The sequence below is a fragment of the Larus michahellis genome, chromosome 20 (assembly GCF_964199755.1).
Source record: "Larus michahellis chromosome 20, bLarMic1.1, whole genome shotgun sequence".
Classification (NCBI taxonomy): domain Eukaryota; kingdom Metazoa; phylum Chordata; class Aves; order Charadriiformes; family Laridae; genus Larus; species Larus michahellis.
Window position 1 is genome coordinate 8,160,831 of NC_133915.1, and position 22,036 is coordinate 8,182,866.

The 22,036-nt window shown below is 58.6% G+C and overlaps 1 protein-coding gene across 1 annotated transcript; it reads right to left on the reverse strand.

Annotated features, from left to right (window-relative positions):
* Window positions 1-18,074, reverse strand: SFRP1 (secreted frizzled related protein 1). Its single transcript, XM_074563574.1, has 3 exons — window positions 17,457-18,074; window positions 11,304-11,381; window positions 1-2,099 (listed from the first exon to the last, which is right to left on the reverse strand). The coding sequence occupies exons 1-3, from the start codon at window positions 17,989-17,991 to the stop codon at window positions 1,777-1,779; spliced, it is 936 nt and encodes a 311-aa protein (XP_074419675.1). The 5' UTR covers window positions 17,992-18,074; the 3' UTR covers window positions 1-1,776.
* Between the last annotated feature and the right edge of the window lie 3,962 nt (window positions 18,075-22,036).

Below are 22,036 nucleotides of genomic sequence, written 5' to 3' on the forward strand. Positions count from 1 at the left end.
GTTAAAGCCTATGGTTTATTTATTTCTTTAATTCACTGATAAAGCACATTATCTACAATGATTAATTTTGCATCAAAGAAACAACACTACTACAAATGGTGGTCTAAGACATCCTAGCGGGACTTTCTACAGAGTTCACGTCCTAAAGCCATCCCTCTGCTGGCTGTGACACATCACTCCTCAGCGCACTTGGCTTCTTCACGGAATTCTTCTGCAATCGAGTCCGCGGCTCTGTCCCCACGTGGGGAATAAACAGCACTCCCGAGATAAAGAATAATTAATTTACCAGCTTTCAGTGGGGTTGGTTTAAACCTCAAAAATGAGGATTTGTTATTTCACTTAACTGCAATACAACAGGATTATCTCAGATCGCAAGATATTCATTCTCTCAGAGTAATCATGATTGATGAGAACACTGAATGGAAGCAGGATAGTATAATTAATGCGGAGCAATAAGGGTCTATGGAAAAGAGAACTTGTCCAATTAATGGAATAATGAATTTCAGCTTGGTCGATAAATGTAATCATTTGGATGCAATATTCTTTGTCTTTCATAAACTATTTGACCTCACACTAACATGACATTTTGATTAAGGAAAAGAAAAAAAAAACAGAACGATACAAAGCCAAGCTGTCACACATCAAACAGAGAAAAACCTAGAAATTGATATGTCCCACAGCGACTGCAAAGAGGGAAAGACGGAGATGAGGCACTTCCCATGGCGCTCCACAGGGACCAGTTCTCGGCCCTCTGCAATCTGGTACTTTGCCAGCAGCCTGAAGAAACTATAAAAATATCACTGGCAAAGTTAGGGAGTGTCACAGGCTGGAGGAGCTGGCGGAGGGCTCTCCCCAGCGGGGAGTCCCGGGCTGCCGGGCCGGCCAGTGAACTCGACACGTTTCCACGTGGCCAAAACTGAACCGGAGTCTGGGCAGAAGCACGGGAACGGTGCCGCGGGAGATGGTGGCTGGGGGAGGCCGGGGGCCACCCCATCCCACCGGGCAGCGCCGCGGGCACCGGGAGGCTGGAGCAGCAGCAGCACAGCCCCGGTGCGGGGGGCTCGGCCAGCTCGGCTCGCAGGGGCCAGGGCAGGCGTCCCGGTGACACATTACAAGGGATGCTGGTGGGGGAGGGCATCCAGGGCATCCCCGATCCAGCCGATCACGAGGACCCCAGGGTTAAGGCTTGAACTAAGCAGGTTTAGACTACAATGGGTTTTTTTTACAGTGAGGGCAATTAGCTATTAGGAGCTTTTATCAGAGGATGTAACGGGTTCTCCACTACTCGTTTATTAACTTTTATTCTGAGGATGGGATGTTTTTCTAACTGGCCGGCTCTGGTTCAAACAGGAATTAATTTAGGGTGATCCTGCAGCCATGAAGACGGGAGTAACATGGTCACAGGGGTCCTTTCTGCAATCGTGTAATCTCTTCACATAACTTCACACCCCTCCGCTTGCCCTCTTTACCTGATAGCTGCTATTTAAATGAATGTACATATCCGTACAGCAATAGGTCTTTGGATATTGCGGATGTAAATCATGTGTGACCTCAGCGACCGTTTGGTGCATGCGTGTCACCCTTGCACGCCCGGGCGAGCAGGAAAATGCCGGCAGCGGGGAGGTGGGAGGGCTGGGGTCAGCGAGGGGAGCTCCAAGGAGCATGAGGAGGAGCAGGAGGGCTCGTCTCCGGCATCCCCGCTGCCGAGGAGCGAGGCCGAGCTGCCGTGCCGGGCTGCGCCAGGTCCAGGCGGCGGCTCTCCCGCCGCCCACCACATCACTTGAAAACGGACGGAAACGTCGGGCAGTCGGGAGACTTCATCTTCTTCATGAACTTCTTGAACTCTTTGTTCTTCTTGTCCCACTTGTAGATGGCCGTCAGCAGGTACTGGGTCTTCACCTGGCGGCCCATGATGAGGAAGTAGTGGCCGAGGTTGTCCAGCTGATGGCAGGGGCAGTCGGCCCCGTTCTTCAGGAACAGCACCAGCTTCTTCAGGTTCTTCTTCCGGATGGGCCCCAGCTTCAGCGCCTTCCTCTTCCGCGGGACGATCATCTTGTCCCCGTTCTCCTTCTTCACCTCCTTTATGGTCATCTTAAGAGCTGAAAGACAAGCCAGGGAGAGGGGAAAAACAAAGTGACTCTTGAGCAGCCTTCGCTGGCACAAAGCCTTTGCTGAGCAAGGCTAGGGGCGAGGGGGCACTGGTGTCGTCGCCCCGGGCCAGCTGCGGACGCTCAGCGCCTGGCCCCGCACCGCTCCCGGCTCCCTCTTGGTGCCATCGTCCCCGCCGGCGCCTGCTGACCGCGACACAAAACCCTCGTGCCTGCAGCGGAGCCATCCCCGCGCCCGGGACAGCATCAAGGTAAAACACCAACATCTCTGTTTCCCTTCCCCCGGCAAAGCACCCGGACACTTTTTATTTGAGAGGGAGCCCGGTCCCCCCGCAACGTGCTCTTCGCTAGCAAAACGTTAGCTGGGTAAACGAGGTGATTTCCCTGCTCTACACGCATGGAAACACTCTTGAAAGGGCCGTTTGAAAGGTCAACTTGGCTTCTCAAGCATTTGTTCGCAGCCACTCCTGGCCCCCAGCTGCCCGTGAAACAAGTTTCCCAGCACTGACCACGGAGCAGCGAAGCCCCTGGCAAACAGCCGCGTCGATGGGACCCGCATGGAGCTGCCACACGCCTGCACCTTCCCAGGAGGAAGGGAGTTAATCCGATACAACTTCCACAGAAAAATATTTTCCTCTTTGGGTTCAGCATTTTCCCCAGTTAATCGCAACCCAAATAAAAAAAAAAATAACGTTCCTCTGCCACGACCATGAAGAGGAATTTAGTATACATGGGAAAAACGATGAAAATGTGTTGTACATTAAAGTATCACTTCTGTGCCATTTGGCTCTGCCTCATTTTTGGGGAAAAGCACATATGGCCAAAAATTACTAACATATTTCCATCATTTGGGAGTTTACTTCAGAGCTGCAGATAAATAGTGCTCGGATAGGTGATTAATTGTCTGCCGTCCCTTCCCATTTGACTCTCAGGGCATGTGCAGCAGACGGCAGGCAGAAGCCTCGGGCTCTGGCAGGGAGACGGGTCCCCGCAGCATCGTTCCTTGAAGTCTTGCTCTGCTGGAACTTGTAGCAACGAGCACACGTTGCTTTCTGGACGGCAGCTCTGCTCGCCGTTCCAGACACGAATGGCAGCAGGACAGCCCGATGACAATCCGAGACGGTGGCAGAGTCTCTGTGTTACCCTCGTGCTCCCAACCACTGCCCTGGCAACAGGAGTAATGGCATTTTTCTGCCCGTGTGCCAAAAACGTCTGCTGTGTTTGCCAAGGGCTCTGTCGTGTTATACTGTTACTGTACAAGAAAGTAATCCAGGACTGGAAACCTAACTGAAATTTTCATTCCATCTGTTTTCCAAATTCAAGATGTTTAAGGAGCTGAAGAGACACAAGCTTTAAGGAGCTAAAGACGCTGAACCAGATCAATTTGCAACAAGTATGGAAAACGGAGCAAGTAGTTTTCAGGCAGCTCTAAGCTCCGTGACATTAACTGGGCAGCAGCAGCATCCCTCAATATGAACCTCAATTTCTTTATCCGACTTTGAACTCTCGCACTGAGCGCGGTGGTTGCCAGTGCAGGAGGAATGGTATACCACCAGTAATAAGAGACTTTTTCAAAATGGCCTGTTTGCAGATTGCTTTGCTGTGATGGCTGCAAGCTTAGCTCCTTGTTGCTAAAGGAAGAAAACAATCTGGCAGCTAGCAGAGGTGCTATTCTGCTCCAAGCATCAGAGCCTACGGAAGACAGAGGGCTGGGTAACCCTGTGCTGTGGCAGCTCACGGCTGCTCCCTTCCCTGCACAGCAGCGGTTACCGTCTGCCAGCCAGCGACGCAGGTGCAGGGCGCACGGGGGCTGCCCGGGGGAACCATAAACCCAGGCACGAACTAAAAACACAGGCAAACCTCACTCGTGCAAAGCAGCGCACAGAGCCAAGATCAGATAAAGCCAAGGAGGACCGACGAGGTGGCTGACCAGGGGTGCAGATAATTGGCGTAGGACTCTGCTCTTCACAGCAGTGATGCCCTTCTTGTCATCAGCAGAGGGAGTTTGCAGCGCTGCCCGGGTGAAACGCAGCCTGGCTCAAGGACTACCGAGTGTCGGCTGCCTTGCTGTGGATGGAGCAGTCACACGAGCCAAGGAAGGAAAAAGAAAAAGGCATTAAAATCACTGCTCAGTTTTCACCCATCTGCGAGTGACATGGTCCCCAGTGTCCCGCGGCTTGGCCCATGTTCCTTTCCGGGCCCGCTTTCCGGGCGAGACTCCCGGGCAGAACGGCACGTTTCACAGCAGCGGGGCCAGACGCGCAGCTCTGGCATTTTCCACACACATCAGAAAAGCGGTGCCTGAGGGCAGGTCCGTTCCTGGCTGCGTACCCAGCTCCGAGCACACCACCAGGCAGCGGCTTGTGGCCTTCCTAAAACATACAGGATTTGGCAGGGGGGGCCATCGGGCAACTCGCTGTGGCTGCAGCTCCCCTGGCGTCCCCCCGGCCCCGGGAACCCCTCTGCCCCAGCCACAGGGAACAGCTCGAGCGGGATGGATTGAGCCTTGGCTCTGGGATCCAATGGGGCTGCCAAAGCAAACAGCCTCCTCCCTGGGAGCCCTGGCCTTTCCGCTCCCCCCGTGCCACACCAAATCCGTCTCAGCGCCGAGCAGGAGAAGAGACAAAATTGCCTCTGAGACCCCAGGACATGCTCGCTGGCGCAGGCTGTCTTGAGCCATCGCTGCCAGGAGGGAGGTGACCCTGGGAAGAGACCTAGAGGGTTTTCACAGCAGCCTCCCCGTCCCCGGATGGCCCTGGCACTGCCACGGCATTGACACACTCCACCCCGCGGCTTGGTGCCACCACAGGGGAGCACAGCAGCCGCAAGCCCATCTTCCCTTCGCTCTCAGGTGATACACGCAGGTTCCAGAACAACCTCTTATCAAACCTGTGCTCCCTCACTAAATTGCCATCACATCTCCTCACCTAACACACTCAACACCGTCCATTTCACCCAAGCTCCTGTTAATCAAAGCGTCACCCTGTTCACAAAGGTGCTGGCTGAGGCGCTCACGCAGAAAGACCCTCGCTCCCTTCGCTGTGAGCCTCGGGGACTGTGGAGAGACCACGAACTTCACTGTGAAGGGGAGCACCGACGGCACCAGGGCCGAGTCCCGGCCACACCATGAGAGAGGTGATGGCAGAGGAGCCCCGTTCTCTGCCGCCCCAGCAGCACTGGTGGCCAGCTGCAGCCAGGACCACACATAAAACCAGGAAAGCCCTTTCCAGCCAGGCATTGTCTCATCTCTGCTTGCGACATCGCCAGCACTGCCGAGACGCAGCGCGGCATCCGGCACAGCACAATGCCAGGACTGCAGCCCCCGGGTGCCGGGGCAGGAGGGGAGCAGCATCCCCAGGGACGCTGCACGCCCCCCTGGGACATCCATGCCCACAGGGATGGGGACAGGGACCGGCAAAGCAGGACCCTCTCCCCTCAGCAGCACCCTGGGGCCATGCAGCTGATGGTGCTCAGGGCAGAGGGAGATTCCTGCATGGCACGGGGAGACGTTTTACTTTTGTGCCGTATGTGGTCTCAAAACACCCTCCCTGTGAGCGCTGCTGGTACATCTGCTCACAGGTGAGTCACGGCAGGAGACCTCGAGCACAAGCCAGCGTCCAGCCGCCCACTTCAAAGGCTCTTCCCAGAAAACATAGAAGTGAAAGCATTAGTCAAGCTGGGAGGGAAAAACCAAAACACAACAAAGGCAAATTTCAGGGTTTAATTTGGGACTCAACAGCTCTCAGCCATGTTGTGTTTACAACAGCAGAAATCCTCCCGGGTGCTAAACCCACACTTGCCCTTGCTCAGCCCCAGTGTCAAGAAGCTGGTGTCTGCCCAGGCACGAGCCGCTTGCCAGCGCTTTGTTGTGGCCACGAGAGCCAGCGCCAAAAGCCCAGCATGGGCACTGACCCTCCCGCCAGACCTCGCCCGCTGCCGCAGGGAGCTGCCAGCGCAGGCTCCGACGTAGCTGCACTGCCTTTGACCAGCGCAGGGACTCTGCCAAGAGCCTGCCTGCACCAGCCGACAGCTACGACCCGCTTCCCCCAGCGTCCTTGCTCCCAACGCAACACCGCAGCATCAACCCGCCCTTCCTTCTCCCAGGGCATCATCCAGCAGGACCACGCCACCAGGGACCATCGGAGTCGGGAAGGGAAGGCCAGCATGGGCAGCCTCATCCTCTCCAAGTTCCTCCTCCCCTCGGCCCTGAGCCACCTTGCGCTTCCCTCTGGATTGCTCCATCTCCGGGATGCCCAGGGCGGACACAGAGAAGGGACCGCGGCGGCTCTGGATGCGCAGCTGCCCCATCGCCAGCCGCAGCGCCCATCAGCAGGGGGTCAGACCCCGGCCCGGGGTGAGGCACCCATTACACCAAGCCACAAATTTGGCCCCAGCTACAAACAGCTCGTATCAGATGGTAGCACAGCTCTGCTGTCTCTAATGCAGAGAGAGTAGGGAGCGCTGGAGATACAAAAATGTCTTTTTTTATTTCTGCTAATATGAAACATGGTATATGAAAGCGTTTGCTCCCTCGGAGTGAAGTTACTCTTGGCAGCAGCAGCTCCAAGAGCAGCAAAGGCCCCACGGAGCTGGTCGGGGTCCAGCCTGACAAAGCACAACTCGAAACAATTCTTATCCATGTCCCTGCAGATCCAGCTTTCCCGGCTCGGGGAAAGCGGAAACCCTGTCTCCTGACAGCAAAGCACCCTCCTTCCAACACCAGCACCAGACGGGCGCGCTCCCCGTGTCCCCGAGGACTGCGCTGTACCCGGGGCTGCGCAGGCTGGGACACGCGAGCCCCTGCGCCCCGCTCACCGTGCCACCACCGTGGCTGTGCCCCACAGGCACCTAAAACTCCTCTTTTTCAGCAGGCAGGAGCCGGGGACTGGGACGCCGTCTCTGCTGTTCTCCTGCCTGTACAGGCAGGGGCCCCACGCCAGCACCTCAGGGGCGGGGAAGGGAACGTGAGAGAGGGGAAAGCTCTGCTGTTCCTTCGGCCTCATTGCTCCTTCCTTTAGAAATCACTCAGGAGGAGGAAACCTGCCAGAAGACACATTAGGGCTGTAACAGGAGAAGGCTGCAGGCAAGGAGCTGTCAGTCACGGGAAAAAATAAACAGCATGTATTGATTGTACTGCAGTCTCCAGTGCAGAGAGCCCGTTCAGCAGGATCCCCTCAGACCCCAGAGAAAGGGCAGAAACAATAAATAAAATCACCGAATGAAACAGAGAGAGGAATGAACTCCGGGGCCAGCCCAGCCCGCACGAGGAGGAAGGAACAAACCCCGGCTGCAGCCCCGGGGGGCTGGGGGAGGTGGCTGCGGGGGCACCCGAGGGCGATTTCACACGCCCTCATCATCCGCCCATGCATCCCCCCGCACACCGGAGTGCGCCAAAACCCAAACCGCAGTCAGCCCACGCATACCTGGCCCGACCGCCAGCTGCTCCGTGCCCCGGGCGAGGGTCCCTGCACCACTCGTTGGCACCCCCTGCTCCCACAGCCCCGCTCCCAGCCACGGGCGACAGTTCTGCCGCCTGCTCCCAGCGTCGGCACCCAGGCGTGGAGCAGCACCGGCACACAGCCCAGCAGAGAGCACAGCTGCCTCGAACCAGCACCCAGGAGCCCACATCCAATGTTGCTCCAACGAATGCAAGCCCATGGTCCTGCTGGCTCATGAGGCTGGTGTCCCCTGGCACCCCTCCGAGCCCCTGCGTCTTGTCCAAGGCCCTCTCCTGGCCCAGGGAAGAAAGGTCCCTTTTCTTTACGTACAGTGTTCACAGCTGGATGTGTCTCTCTTCCTTCGCTGTCCTCTGACCGACATCGCTCCTAGGGCTGTTACACAGCCACCTCCTTCCCTGTCACGGCCACCCACCAGTGATGGGCACAGTGCTCCTTGTGCCTTGTCTGTAACCAGCCATTGGGGTGCAAGTGAAACCCGCAGTAACGTTACTGAATCAGTGCAGGACCCACCAACAGCTGCCCCATGCAGCACACGTTAGTTTAAACATTTATTGTAGGTGTCTGGCTTTGATGCGGGTCTGTGACCTGTCAGCTGCCAGCGTTTACCTTGGTGGATGTGCATGAGAAATCCCAGTCTGAAGGGCTGGGAGTTTATTTTAGTGCCAGATAAACAGCTCTCCTTGAGAAATCACCCCATGACAGTAACCCCCCAAGACTAAAAAAAGATCCAAGGACCACGCACTGTGCTTTAAGAAAACTTCCTGCAGTCGACGCCTCCTCCACTGGCTCCTCTCCGCAGCTGGGACATCCCCAGGAGCTCTGCACTGCTCTCCCCCGCGGGGCACGGGTAAGACCTGCATCGCACCTCTTCCCTTGCTCCGGCTCCCCAGATGACTACAGAGTGGGCACATCCAGGTGCACCCAGGAACCCTCCCTGGATGGGGAGGAGAAAGCGACAGAAGGAAGAAAACACCAAATGCAGCCGCACGAAAGCGACAGCACTGAAAACCCCTGCAGGTGAGCTTCCCACCGCCGCCGAGCCTGGTGACAGGGAGGAACGGGGGAACAAGGGTACCTCCAAGACACAACCAGCCTTCCTTTGTGAAGACAGTGATGGTTCACGTGCAGCAGACACCGCCTGGGTCCTGCTCAGCTGCCTTTGGACTTCTCTACAGTAGGTCATTTTCAGATGAAAAACCTCTTTTTGACACAAAAATAGAAAGCAGGAGTGGGAAGGAGGAGGCATGGGAGCAACCTCAGCATAAGCAAGAGCTTAAAAAACATTTAAAAAATAAAGTCACGTGTTGGAGTTATGCTGATCCACAGAACAAAGAATGATCCCAAATCCCTTGCAATGATAAGAAAAACCATCAGCCTCTGCTTTGGCAGAGAAAGCAACTTTATACAAAGCTGGAGAAACGTGGTGATCCAGGCGAGTCAGATGGGTGCAGCGACACAGCTGTGACACCTGACACTACGACTAAAGCATCCCAAAGGCTCACAACAGCCGGTTCAAATCTAACCGCGTTTGTCTGCACAAGCTGCGGTCACCTGGATGCGACACCACCGAGCTCCCCGCCGCAGCAGAGAGCGGAGCTCCTCGCGGTGAGCTGAGCTGCCGAGCTGGTACCCATTTCTGTCCCAGCACGGCCGGCCTGGGAACAGGGACCCATCCCTACCACCCCAAACCACAGCAGGAGGAAAGCTTCTGTGAAAACCTTCACAGCCATTTTGGATTGAGTGGGGGTAGGCACAGGGGCTGAGGTCTCCTCTACTTGCTGCTCCCCTGCTCTCGCAGCGTACGGTAACACCATCTGCCCACTCGCCGCGGCCCTGCCCGGGAAACTGCCTGCCAAGAAATATTTCCATCCTCTGGATGCTGTCACCACAAAATTTCCCAATAACCAACTTACTCTGTGGGCAAGTCAATGTCTCAAGCCACTCCACCGAGGCCGTGAATACTTCTGGCTTGGCCTCTGCTCCCCGTTGTGTAACTGTCTCAGAGCACGAGGAGGATATTTAGCGGCAGAGACTGATGACAAGCATGTGGTTAAACTCGTATTTCCCTTTCCAGCGCTAGCCCACCAGCGGGACACCACCTCGGCTTGCTCCTCGCAGGCCTCCGGGGAGGTGACAGGTATCACAGTGACCCACTGGCAACAGAGCCGACGCTGCCACCCAGCCAGTGCCCCTCCGGGACAGAGGTCCCCAAGCCCAGAGCCACCGGACCGGGGCGATGCCTCTGCGTCGCCGCAGACACAGAGCTCGGAGTTCTCCGTCTCACCGACCTCCGAGCACTCAGCCCAACAGCCGGGCGAACAGCACGTCCCGCTCCCCAGACGGGCTCCGCACAGAATCGGTGCCTCCGTTACCTCACCCGGCTGGAAGCACGCACATTCCTGGGAAACTATTACATGGGTGTTCCTGTTGATGCTTTTCCCTGTTAGAAAGTCTCCACTGAACTTAGGACTTTTGGCATACCAAATCTGCAGGAGAGTTGGGAATTCATTTCCAACAGAAAGGGTAATACGCCGGCATGCAGAGCAGGTTTGGGTTTGCATAGCGCGCTCTGGCACAGGGCACATTCAAGTGCTAATCCCTGAGGAATGCACACCTTGTTCAATATGCCTTTAATAACCTTCCGGGAAAGTTACATACACCAGCAAGGATGTCAAAACCAGTTAATTCTGGGTTTGATCTGAGAAAGCTAATATTTTTCCCTGCGATACTCTTTTTCTAAATGAAGTTCTGTTTACCTATGATTGTCTGACTCACTCACTCAGTCATAATATATTTAGGACACAGCTTTCAAGTAGCTCTGCATTATTTAAGCTCACTGCTTGGCCCTAGCTAGACAAGGACTGGCTCTGGGATTTTACAACTGGACTTGACAAGAGCAGCATAACTTTGCGAAGAAGAAACCCAGTGGTACAAGCAGTCTGGGGGAAGGAAGAAACTGGTTTGCTCCTTCACGATTGCAACCAGAAGAAGGGTCCATCCTATGCATGATTCCTGCAACTGCGAACAGCAATTGCAGCTGGAGAGAGAAGCGAGAGTACGTGAGAGGAACAGCCCCGCAGACCCCAAGGTCAGCGCAGAAGGAGAGGAGGAGGCGCTCCAGGCACCGGAGCAGAGGTTCCCCTCGCTGGAGCCGTCTGCTCCTGGAGGGCTGCACCCCGCGAAAGGCACCCACGCAACACAAGAGCGTGGGAACACAAGGTTTAAGTTACAACCCCCCCTGAGATCACCAAGCACAGGCACTGCCACTTCTGCCCCATCCCCAGACTCCAGACCAACACCATCTGGTTCTCTGATGGCAGCTGGGGCTGGCGGCAGCAGCAGCACGGCCTCTTCGGCGGGTGATCCCGCGCCTGGGGGCCCTGTCCCGCGGCGTTTCGCCAGGCGGGGCAGGAGAGACGCTCAGCGCCGCTGACGCACCGCAGCCGGGGCGATGGAGGACCACAGGCTTGGCCGCCGGGACCCCACTGCCCTGGTCCCAGGTCACGCTCGGCTGCAGGAGCCGGACACGTCCCGTCCTGCCACTCAGTGCGTGCCGACACTGACATCTAGAGGACTGGCCTCAGGGAAGGCCCGCGGGCGATGCAGCCATGGCCACACCGCTGGCCACATGGCTCTCAGGGCGGGCAGGGAAACGCAGTGGTCCGGGACCCAGCCCAGACAGGAGCCACGGTTCCCCCCAGGAAAGCCACCCCGTGGCCCCGGCACTCCTCCTTACCAAACTCGCTGGCGCACAGGTGCTCCACGATGGCCTCCGACTTCATCTCGTTGTCGCAAGGGGGACACACGGTCGTTCCTGCCAAGAGGAGAGAAGAGGAGGTGAGGAGCCAGCTCAAGACGCGCTGCAGAACAGGCCGCCCTCGAGGGGGGAAATGCCCAGGCCCCCTGCCATGGCGTCCCAGCGCCGCAGGACAACACGCTGCCGGGGCTCAGGAGCCGTCCACCAGCTCACAGGCCAGCGCTGGCCACGGGCGGCCTCCTGCCAGCCCCGCTCCGGCGCTGCCAGCGGCCCCGAGGCCGGCACAGGCAGGGGCAGGCAGCTGCCAAGAGCGGGAGGACGGGGCTGGCAAGGAGAGGGGTTTCCAGCGCCAGGCGCTCAGCTGAGGGGAGCTGCTTGCCGCAGGACATGGCCCACAGCCCGCTGACGGTCCCTCCCCGCAGCATGACAAGGCGGGCACACAGTGCCCAAGCCCCGGCATGGCAGGAGGATGGTGCCCAGGAGCTGCCCCCAGCCAGGAGCCGCCCTGGAGCCAGGCAGGGGGTCAGGACGGGCACAGACAGCTCAGCACAGGTTGCCCTTGGTGCCGGGGACCACCTCGCGGGCTGCCCAGCATCGCGTGGCGAGCCCCTCGCTGGCCCCCTCCCACCCTGCCCAGAGCAGCACTGCTTGGTGACGGACCCGCACATCTCCCACATGCACTGTCCCCTCCAGAGGCCCCTCCAGCACGACCCCAACAGCAGACATCGTCTCTTTTTTGTTTTCAGCCCGGCTACACCCTGTGGGGCAGCTTGTGGCTCCAGCGGAGGAGAGACAGCTCTGCTCGCCAGCCGACATCCTCCTCTCAGGAAACGCCAGCCCAGAACATTTCATCAGGATCCATCCTGGGAGGAAAGCTCACTTCACCCAGAGAATAAAAATGTGTTTCCAGGTTCCCGTCTCCAGCCGGAGCAGAGACCACCCAGCAGCACAGACGCAGATTTGTGCTACTGGCAGATGAATTTATTGAGCTGGGAGATGCTGCTTCTGTTCCCAGTCCAGCAGGACAGAGGGCTCTTTCCCACACAAGGGAGTTATTCTCGGGGACGGCGCTGCAGCGAAACATCTGCCGGTCCCTGCGTGCAGACGGAGCTCCCGGCCCTTCCAGCCCTCCGCCAGGCCAGCAAAACCCACAGCGTTGCTGCACAGAAAAAACAGAAAGGTGTCCCAGAAACAGGGGTGCAGAGCCAGGACGGCTGGCGAGGGAGGCACGGCCGTGACCTGCGCCAACCACAGAGTCAAGTCTCCTCAGTCACAGATGCCCCACAGGGTTTCAGGCGAGACATTTGTTTCCTGTGGCTTGTTCTTCCCCTCTTGTCCCCCCAAATCTGTTCTGTGCCACATGCTAATTCCTGGGGTCACACACCGTGTCTTTATTAATCACACGTGCAGAGCAACTGGCCTCCCATCACACCAATGTGCAAGCGTCAAGGCAACCTTCACAGCACCCGGCAGACGACTCCACAGCCCCACTCCCGGTACCTCGGTACCCGTGAGAGCCGCCCATCACCTGCGTGACTTCCTCTTCCAAAACCCTAACATGAAATTGCCACTTTCACCCTCTTCACTTAGAGTGATGCTGACAGGAGCCAGCCATTGGGGATGTGATGACATCCCCAGCACTTTATTTTTAAAATCAGCAGTCAGAATATTTCCATCCAGGCTGCGCATTTAACGAGCTCATGATGAGGGAGAGGGGATGCTCGCAGGAGGGTGACAGCCCCAGCGGTCTGTCCCTGCTGCAGTGCCAAGAGTTAGTTACTGTGCTGGGGACCACCCTGAGGAACAAGACGGGGTACCTGCCATCCGTCAGCTCATCTCCGCACATCCCAGTGGGCAAAGCCTTCCATATGCCTCGGCAGCCAAAGAGCACACTAGGAGACCAGCCGAGCCTACACTCGGGCCAGGAAAACAACGTGGAAGCCACCACTGCGTCCACCCCAGGAGCTTTCCAGGCAACCAAAGAAAAAAAAAAAAACAAACAAAAAAATGGAAAATAAGACTCCGTGCTCCCTGGTGAAAACACAGGCTTTGTTTTAGCTGTGCTACAGCAGCCCCTGGGAAGGCTCTGGCACACCCAGGGTGGCAGGGACCCCCGCCAGCTGCCATCCCCTCCCCTCACAGCACCGCCGCAGCACACGTCTGCCTGCCACGCTGCAGGTGCGTCCTGCCAACGCTCCTCTCACCACGGAGAAGAAGTTTCCTCGCGGCTCCGCGATGCCCCGGGCAGGGTGAGCGCTGACAGCCGCCCAGCGCCGCACCAGCAGCGGCATCGCCCACACACCCCACCCCTGCCAGGCTGCCACATCCCTACACCAGGGTAAAGCCCCCGGCATGCCACCCCATGCTGGGAGGACCCCCATGGCCTGGCGAGTGGCAGTGGGCACCGGGGCAGCTCCACCTGTGGGGAGCATCCTCCATCCCTGCCTCCTGCACCCTGTCGCAGCACAGATGTGCCTGCAGGGCTGCTGGGGGACACTGTCCCGTGCCAAGAGGAAAGGAAATGCTCCTTTCCTCTGGGACGCCCCATCATGCCAAGGTCAGGAACATGAACATCAGGGCCCTGACCAGCTCCCACACAGCTCTGCACCCCAGGAAAACTGCTGTTCCATGGAACCACAGCTATTCTGGAACTGCCTGCCCTTCTAGCACTCCCGGGGCATCATGGCCAACATCTGCCAGTCCACAGCACTGCCCAGCACCTCACCTTCCCCTTCCCGTGCCATCCGGGCAGAAGGAGCCAAGAAGAAGCCCAGCCATGATTGGGGTCCTCCCGCCTCAGGTGGTCCCTGCTGCAGCAGCCAGGGGTGGCCGTGCCAGCATGTGCCCAACCGCACTGCGCCTGCAGCGCCCGGCACAGCTCATGGCACCGGGGTCGGTCTCCTGCCGTTGACAGCTCCACTCCAAGCACAACCTTCGCCTGCTTCCAGCTCGCTTTGTCCCTCCTGACCATTTTCTACCGCCTGGCTTTAGAGCCAGCTTACTCCAGGGGCAGGAGAAGGAATGTGTAATGCTATATTAATCTGCAACTCCCCTGATGCATCCTGTGGGCCTGCAGGCTTTACCGCCTCATGCTTAAGGAGAAAGGAATTCAGCAGGTCAGCTCTTTGAGAGGCAGAAACAAATTCCAATTTCGAGGTGTTAATGGGGAAAAATACTGAAAAGGCTCGTTCTTATTAGTGCCCAGAGAAAAGGGGGGACACTGCTGGGTCCCGACCCTCTTTGAATCAACAGGAAACACACCCCAGTGCCCAAGACCGAAGGGGCTCCGGGACACAAACGGACTGCGGGTCTCCATCAGCAGAGCCCCGGGCGGAGCGGAGGAATGGCAACGGGACAAGGGCCAAAGGGCAGCGGCACAGGCGGGATCAGCCAGGGGCACCCCACATCTGCACCGGAACCAAGCACTGGGCACCGTGCCGGGTCCGGCCCTGCAGCCGCCACGCACGGATCCCCCATGGAGCGCAGGAGCACCAGCGCGAGGGTCACGGCTGCGTCAGTTCACATTACAGCAGTGGCCACAATTAACTTTAAATTTGCACTGTCCACTCTAAGCTCTTCGGGGCAGGAGCATCCCAGCACACGGCACGTGCAGCACATGGAGCTTCTCCCTCCGAAGGTTACTCGTGGAGAACACATGCCAGATCGCTCTGCCGCAGACCAGCGCTAACGCCGTGAAAGCGGCAACACCCAAGGGAGCTGGGCCAGCCAGCAGAGCACCGGGGGGCTGCCCTCCTCATCTGGAAGAAGCGTTTTCTAGCAAGATCGCTCGTCCCCTGGCAGAGGAGTGCCCCAGACAGCGCGATGGGCACGGGGAGCTCGGCCTGACACCTCCAGAGCTGCTGGGGCTCAGCTACGGCACACGCAAGGGATTCCTCCTGAAATACTCTCAAGCAGCCAAGGGATGTGAAGAACCTTATACTTTTCCACTTTTTTCACTTTTCCACTGAATGCTGAAGAGAGTTCACATTTGCACAACAATTTTAAAAACTTACTTTCTGTAAACATCCTTGCAAACAAATTGCTCATTGAAAAGGGCTTGGGACATAAGTTTTGCGAAGCTGTTTAGCAGACAGTGGTTTATCTGAGTGGCTGCAATACTTGCCAAACTCACCCAGCTGTGATTTACAGTTCACTCGAAGAAGAAGTTCATACACCCTAAAGCTTGTGCAGAATGAGGCCTCTCTGCACCCAAACAGCACCAGCAATAGATCCACAAAGGACTCAAACCAGAGATGATGTAATTCCTTGCAATAAAGTCACTTTAGCGATGCCTGTGAAGGACAGCACGGTGCCCAAATACTGTGCTGATGGGCGCATTAGCAGCACCAAAAGGAAGCAGCAATGTCCCACCCCAATGCTGCTGTCAAGACAGGTCTGAAAGGTGATCAGAAAGTTAGTTGTTAAACCACACAAGGGAAAACTTAGCAGACGCTGCTCATCTAGAATACTGTTCCCAGGTCTTGAGTCATTAACGTCCCTAAAATGAACGACAGCTCAAACTCTGCCTTGGACCTTGGAAGGGGCAGCTCTACAGCAATGGCTCAGACCCAGCTGCCCCAGGAGCACGCTTGGCTGCAAGTCCCTGGGGAATAAAAGCGACCTTTGTACCTGCAACACAGGACGCGGCTGCGGTCTTGACCAAGGGTCTAGGTTCACACAGGACAGGTGATTTTTGAGCCTTCCTGGAAAACAAAGAGCTTCCTCCAGCAATCACGTCAGTAAGTGCAAGCCGCGGCGAGGAAGGCAGCATGGCTGTGCTGTCGTCAGCGGCAGCAGCCAAACCTCACCCCCCGGGTGGGCACACGCTTCACACCCCACCTGCCTCTGGATGCCACTGCCAAGGTGCAGCAGAGCTCCCCGTACAGCTCCGGCAGGTGTCGAGTCTGAGTGTCCCCCCCGTCTGCAGCCACTACCCCATCCCCCCACGCCATCGCTCCCCGTGCGCCCCGCACTGGCTCCTGGGGACACCCCAGGGTGTCACCCCTCTGCCGCAGGACGCTCTCCCTTCCTGCCCCGTAACTGAGGGACTCCCTGAAGTGCGAGTCCTGCTGGGATGAGCGGGATAACACTGCGCAGTCCCCGCAGGCTGTGAGAAGGCTCCCCACCGAGCAGGATGTAAAGCCTTTGTCTGCAAAGGTACCTGCAGGTGAGCGGCCGCAGTGAAGAGCGACCGTCGCTCCCGGTGAGCCCCGGACGCAGCACAGAAGCCACAGCAGTCGCTCGGCCCCACACATGCCTCCCCGTCCCTGGGCTGCTCCCGAGCGCCTGCACTGTCCCCCTGCGACATCCCTTTCAATGAAGCGCCGGACAGGAAAGCACTGCACTTTTATACCCTCTGCCTTCCCGCTCTGCAAATATCCCTCCTGCCAGCCTTCCAAAGCGCTCTGATGCGGAATGCCGAAGCGACACCACGGTATTTATTTATTTTAAAAGTTTTCAACAACAAGCCGGACTCATTGCAACTCGCACAAACAAGCCAGTCTGACACCAAACAGAGCTGCTGAACATAATGAAAACAAATGAGAATCACATCTATGTTCCCTAGTTGTTCCTTCTAAGTCTCGTGCCCCCTTGCCAGCACCCGAGAGGGCAGGGATGGATCTCCACTGCACATGCAGCCACCACCTGCCCAGCGTCTCACGGAGGATGGCTCAGGAAGAGAGGTACCCCGCCAGGATTACTACCACCATTTACTCTGGTCAGGCAGCACTTTCTGCCATGGGGACCATGTGTCCTATTGCCACCAAGAACATCCCCGCAGGAGTCGGGCTTGGCAGAGAAACTGCTGCCAGGGCGGTGCAGCACGTGCGGGATGAAGGGTCAGAACCCTGGTCCATCAGGGGCCGGAGCCCAGCAGGGTCAGAGCAGCAATGCACCCACCGTGCCCCCGGCAATGGGGCTGGCAGGGCGTCCTGCCTTCCTCGGGACAGGAGCGCTGAGAGAGCACTCGGAGGCTGGAGGAGTTTTGCTGCCGAGAAGCAGAGCTCAGGTGAGCCGCCTCGTGACGCAAGACCCCCTTTAGCCCCACACAGTCCCTCCTGAGCTAACGCCTGCCCCATCAGCTCAGAGGAAAGTGCCAGGAGCAGGGCTGGAGCGCTGGTCACGCCTTACCTTTGGGCCTGGAGACCTCGGTGGCGTTGGGAGCCGTCATGGCAATGCAGACGTCGTCCTGGGGAAACTGGTCACACTTGAGCATCTCAGGCCAGAAGAAGCCGAAGAACTGCATGACGGGCTCACAGGAGTCACGCACAGCCTCACAGAGCCAGCGGCACGGGTAGACCGGCCGGTCCAGGCAGACGGGGGCAAAGAGGGAGCAGAGGAAGACCTGGGTGCCCATGTGGCAGTTCTTGTTGAGCAGCGGCACCCAGCTGCTGGCCTGGTGCTTCACCTCCGCCATGGTCTCGTGGTCCAGCAGGTTGGGCAGCACCATCTTGTCGTAGCCCACACTGTGGCAGAGCCGCAGGTCGGCGGGGATGGCCACGCACTGGTGGGGCTTGGCGTAGAAGCGCCCGCCGGGGTAGGGGCCCAGGTCGGACTGGTAGCTCACGTAGTCGTACTCGCTGGCCCCGCCGCAGGCCAGCAGCCCGACGGCCAGCGACACCAGCGCCCGCAGGCTGGCCCCGCGGGGCCCCCGCACGCCGCCCATCGCCGCGCCCGCCGACGGCGGCCCCGACGGCGCTCCCCGCCGCTCGCCCGCTGCCGGCGGCCGCCCCCGGGGACCCTCCCCGCGGCCGCACCGACGGCCCCCTCCGCTGCGCCTTGCCCGCGGCCCCCCAGCACTGCCCGGGGCGCCGACCCCCCGCCCGGTGCGCGGTGCCCGCCGCCGGCAGCCGCCCCGGTCGGACGCCGCTCGCCCCGCCGCTCGCCCCGCCGCCGCCGCCCCGGCCCCGCTCTGGCCCCGCCGCGCCGCGCCGCGGGTTTGTGCGCCCCCGGCAGCCAATCAGGGCGGCGCCGCCCGCCGCGCACTCGCCCGCCGCTGTCAATCAGCCGCCCCGGCAGCCAATCGCGCTCCGCCCCGGCGCGGCCCGGCCCCGCCCCGCCCCGCCCCGCCCGGCCCCGACGGCGCCGCGACTCGGCCCCGCTCCGCCGGGACCCTGCGGCCGGGGGCGGCCCGGGCGGGGACCCGCCTCCCGCGGCGGCTCCGCGGGCTGCGGGACGGCGTCCGGCGCGGCCCCGACGGCGCTGCGCAGCCCGGTTCGCCCCGGCGCCGGAGCGGGCTCGTCCCCTCGCCACCTGCAGCGGGAGCGGGGCGGCGGAGCCCTGCCCCGACGGGGGCCCGGGAGTTGCCGTGGGCGGCCGCGGGGGCTCGGGGGCACCGGGAGACCCCCGGGCCGCTTCCCCCGTGGGCGGCCCGAGCCGTCCGGGCCGTGGCAGGAATCGCCCCGGGCAGACCTGGGGGGCCCAGGCGCTCCTGAGCCGCCATTCCCAGGGTGCAGATGTTTCTGAGAACCTGGACTGGACCGTGCAGACCTCATTTCCCTGTGGACAAATTCCAACGAAAACTATGGTATTTGCGAAAAAAAAAAAAAAAAAAACCCCAAAAAAAACAGGAGCGAGAAAGAGTCGGTCTGTTTCTTAAAGAGGTATCGCGCCTGGGAAGCCTGGCTCCAGCCCTGCCAGGGAGGCAGATGCAGAAGCCGTGCAACAGCAGCACCCGCTGGTCCCCCAGCAGGGCCAGTCCCTCGCCTCCCCTCCCAAGAGAAGGGCACGAGTAAAGCAGACCCGCAGCGCTGCCGGCCGTGGGCCCGGTGCTCCGAGGAGGGACTGCTCGCAGCAGCGACACCGAGCAGGAGCTAGGCCACCGCAAGCCCAACAGCTTCCAGCCACAGCCGCGCGTCCTGCTCAGAGACAAGCTTGGCAAGGCTCTGCTGGGGAGACAGGACGGGAGCACACGCCTCCCCCGTCCCCAAAGCAGGGACAGGCTGCTGCGCTCCCGAAGGCCTGCAAAGACTCGCTGCCCTCCAAGGCCGGGAGCTGGACACGTTGAGGCCTGTGGCTGGGCAGGCGTGCTGTCCGATGGCCGCTCCGCGGCACAGCGGGGTGCCCCTCGGCACGGTCCCCACGTGCACAAGGTCTGGCCATCGAGCAGCTCTGTCCCCCAAGTGCCCGCACGTCCGTGTCCAAGGGAGCTCTCCTGAGCTCCCTCCTCCGGACTCACACAGAGCTCCCGTTACTGCTGCTGCCTTTGGCTTAAGCAGCTTGTGCTATTTAATACAGGAACTACACCTCATTGAGAGGTGAATGGAAGAGGCTCTGCAGCCTGTAAGCGTGAAAGAGCCACTTTCACCTGAGAGCCAGCCGAAGAGAGAAGCCAGTTAGCACTGCTAATGAAGTGGAGAATTCAGCAGTAAACAAGAGAAATCTTCACTGTAAGGTGCCAGCAGCTGAGTGAAAGAGGCAATTGGATGGAGCAGGCCCTCTCCTGCTGCTTGGGCTCAGGAAATGGTAGCAAAGCACTGATCGCTGTTTGCACTGAGAAACAGCTGCAAAATGGACTTCTCATCCCTTGGGAAAATCTGGCAACCTAGGATTTGCTTTTATCAAAATTAGTTTAGAAACAGAGAAACATCTCATTTTGAGAATGTAGAAAATACCGCAGTGTCCCAGTGTCCTGCTGTAACGTGATGTACAGAACAGGGCACTGATCCACTCGAGGGCCGTTGGGATGAATTTCTCTCACGAATCTTTATTTGCACCCAAGTGTTACATCCTCAGGTATGAGCCTCTGGTTGGAACGTGACCCCTGCACATCTGGGGTACTCAGAACCAAATTGTGCAAGTAACTCTTCATTTTTGATTGCAAGATCATAGGAAAGTCTCACAACTTCATTTTCAGAGTGGCAATGGGCGTGTTTTACTTGGCACTGCTGTAATCTTTCTGTTCCAGGATAGAAGAATCGGACAGAAGATGCCCTTCCCACAGCTGGGCAGGGAAGACGGGGACGTAGGAAACTCTTGTTGGAAAGTTGGGTCCCGAAAGGCAGCCGCAGTAACACTGCGATAAAACGACCGTCGGGATCCTGGTTATCCCCAGCTCAGCAAATACCACATGGAGCAGGGTAAGCACCGTCAAGGTCTCTCCAGAGACGTGTGCCGCCACATACCCGGAGCATCCCACACTGGTTACCGGGCTGGCTGCAGCCCTGTCGCACCGTACAGAGTCGCTCAGCTCGAAGGGCTGCCCACCACATCAGCACCCTTCATCCACGCGGGAAAGCTGCAAGATGGTGTGCCCTGGCTGCTAAATCCATCCACGCTCAAAGCATGGACCGTTCTTGAGTTCAGCCCAGGGAAGGTCTTTGCTGGCTCTCTTCTCTTCTGTATCTGATACCAACATTCACAGCAGCAGCACCTGTACGGGAACCCAAGAGTGAATTGCAAACTGAAACAGAATTGCCTAGGAAACCATCTTTTCTTTAAAAAGAAGGAAAAAAAAAAAAAAGAAAAGAAGCCAAAAAGCCAACAGCTCTGGTCTAGACCACTAAATTGCTTAATACACAGTATAAGTCCTCTTAAATAGCAGCTGCCCAAGAAAGGCTGCTCTTCCAACAAACCCCTTCCAAACTGGGCATTAACTTTTCTGAGTGAAGCCTGTGCAGCCATTTCCGTTCATAGTTGTGTAGCCCACTGCTTCTTAAATCTCTGCATAGTCTCTAATGTCATCGTTTAACTTTGCTTTATAGCCATTTATTGCTGCGTCTCCCACAGGGGCTAACATATTCTTACTGAATAACAAGATGCTTTGTGAGACGCACAATTTCAGCTATCCCCCATCCTCTCCTATGCTTTGAAAAGCCGAGCCCAATTAACCGTGCTTATTTCTGGCCCCATTGTCCATCCCGGCAGCCTGCGGCACCGTGCGCTCTGGCCCCACCGCAGCCTCCCCTGCCCATCGTGGCTGCCCTCCGCCACATCCCCCCGCAGCGGGCACTGGGCCTCGAAGGGATGGTGGGAGAGTGACGTGCCTCCGCGCCCTCGACACCCCACCTCGCAGCGATGCCCTCCCGCCCCTCCCGGCCCCCCCAGCCGTGTTGCCCACCGGGCAGCACCACGGGGCACGCTCTGCCCTGCCCCGGCGCCCGGCACTGGAATGTGGGTTTCCCTCCACGCCGCCGGGGGAAACCGGCAGGCGTGGGATAATAGAATATATTAGCCCTGAGCCCATTCAGCCCCAGGCTCTTTACGAACAATGGCTGCTAACTGAGCTGATTTTTGCCAAATGACTGGCTTTCGTGCATGAGCAGCAAAGTAGAGCCCCCAAATAGTCCCATGCAACAATCCGGCAAGCGCTATTGCCCAGGACCCATTGTTTTACTGTTGCATTTGAGGGCATGGAGGAGTCATGGCCTTGCCTGCCCTGGCATTTCTTCCCCGGTTTCCCACCGCTGCCGAGCCCCGTCTCAGCCCCAGCAGAGGTGGCGGTGGTGGGGGAGCTGCGACCAGCCGGCCACAGGCACCCGCGGTCCCTGCCCCAAGCGGGGCCACACGGAAACCACCAACTCGTCCCCAGGCTTGCACTGCCCTGGGCACCCGAGCCCCCGCCAAGGAGGGGACGGAAAGGGCTGGTGGGATCAGCCCACCCCCCATGTCCCCGCACGGAGACCCCACCGTGTCACCTCCTGCAGCAGCACAGCTCCTGGACACCCCCAGGGAATATTTGCTTTAGATTAGACACCCCCCAGGCAGCTGGG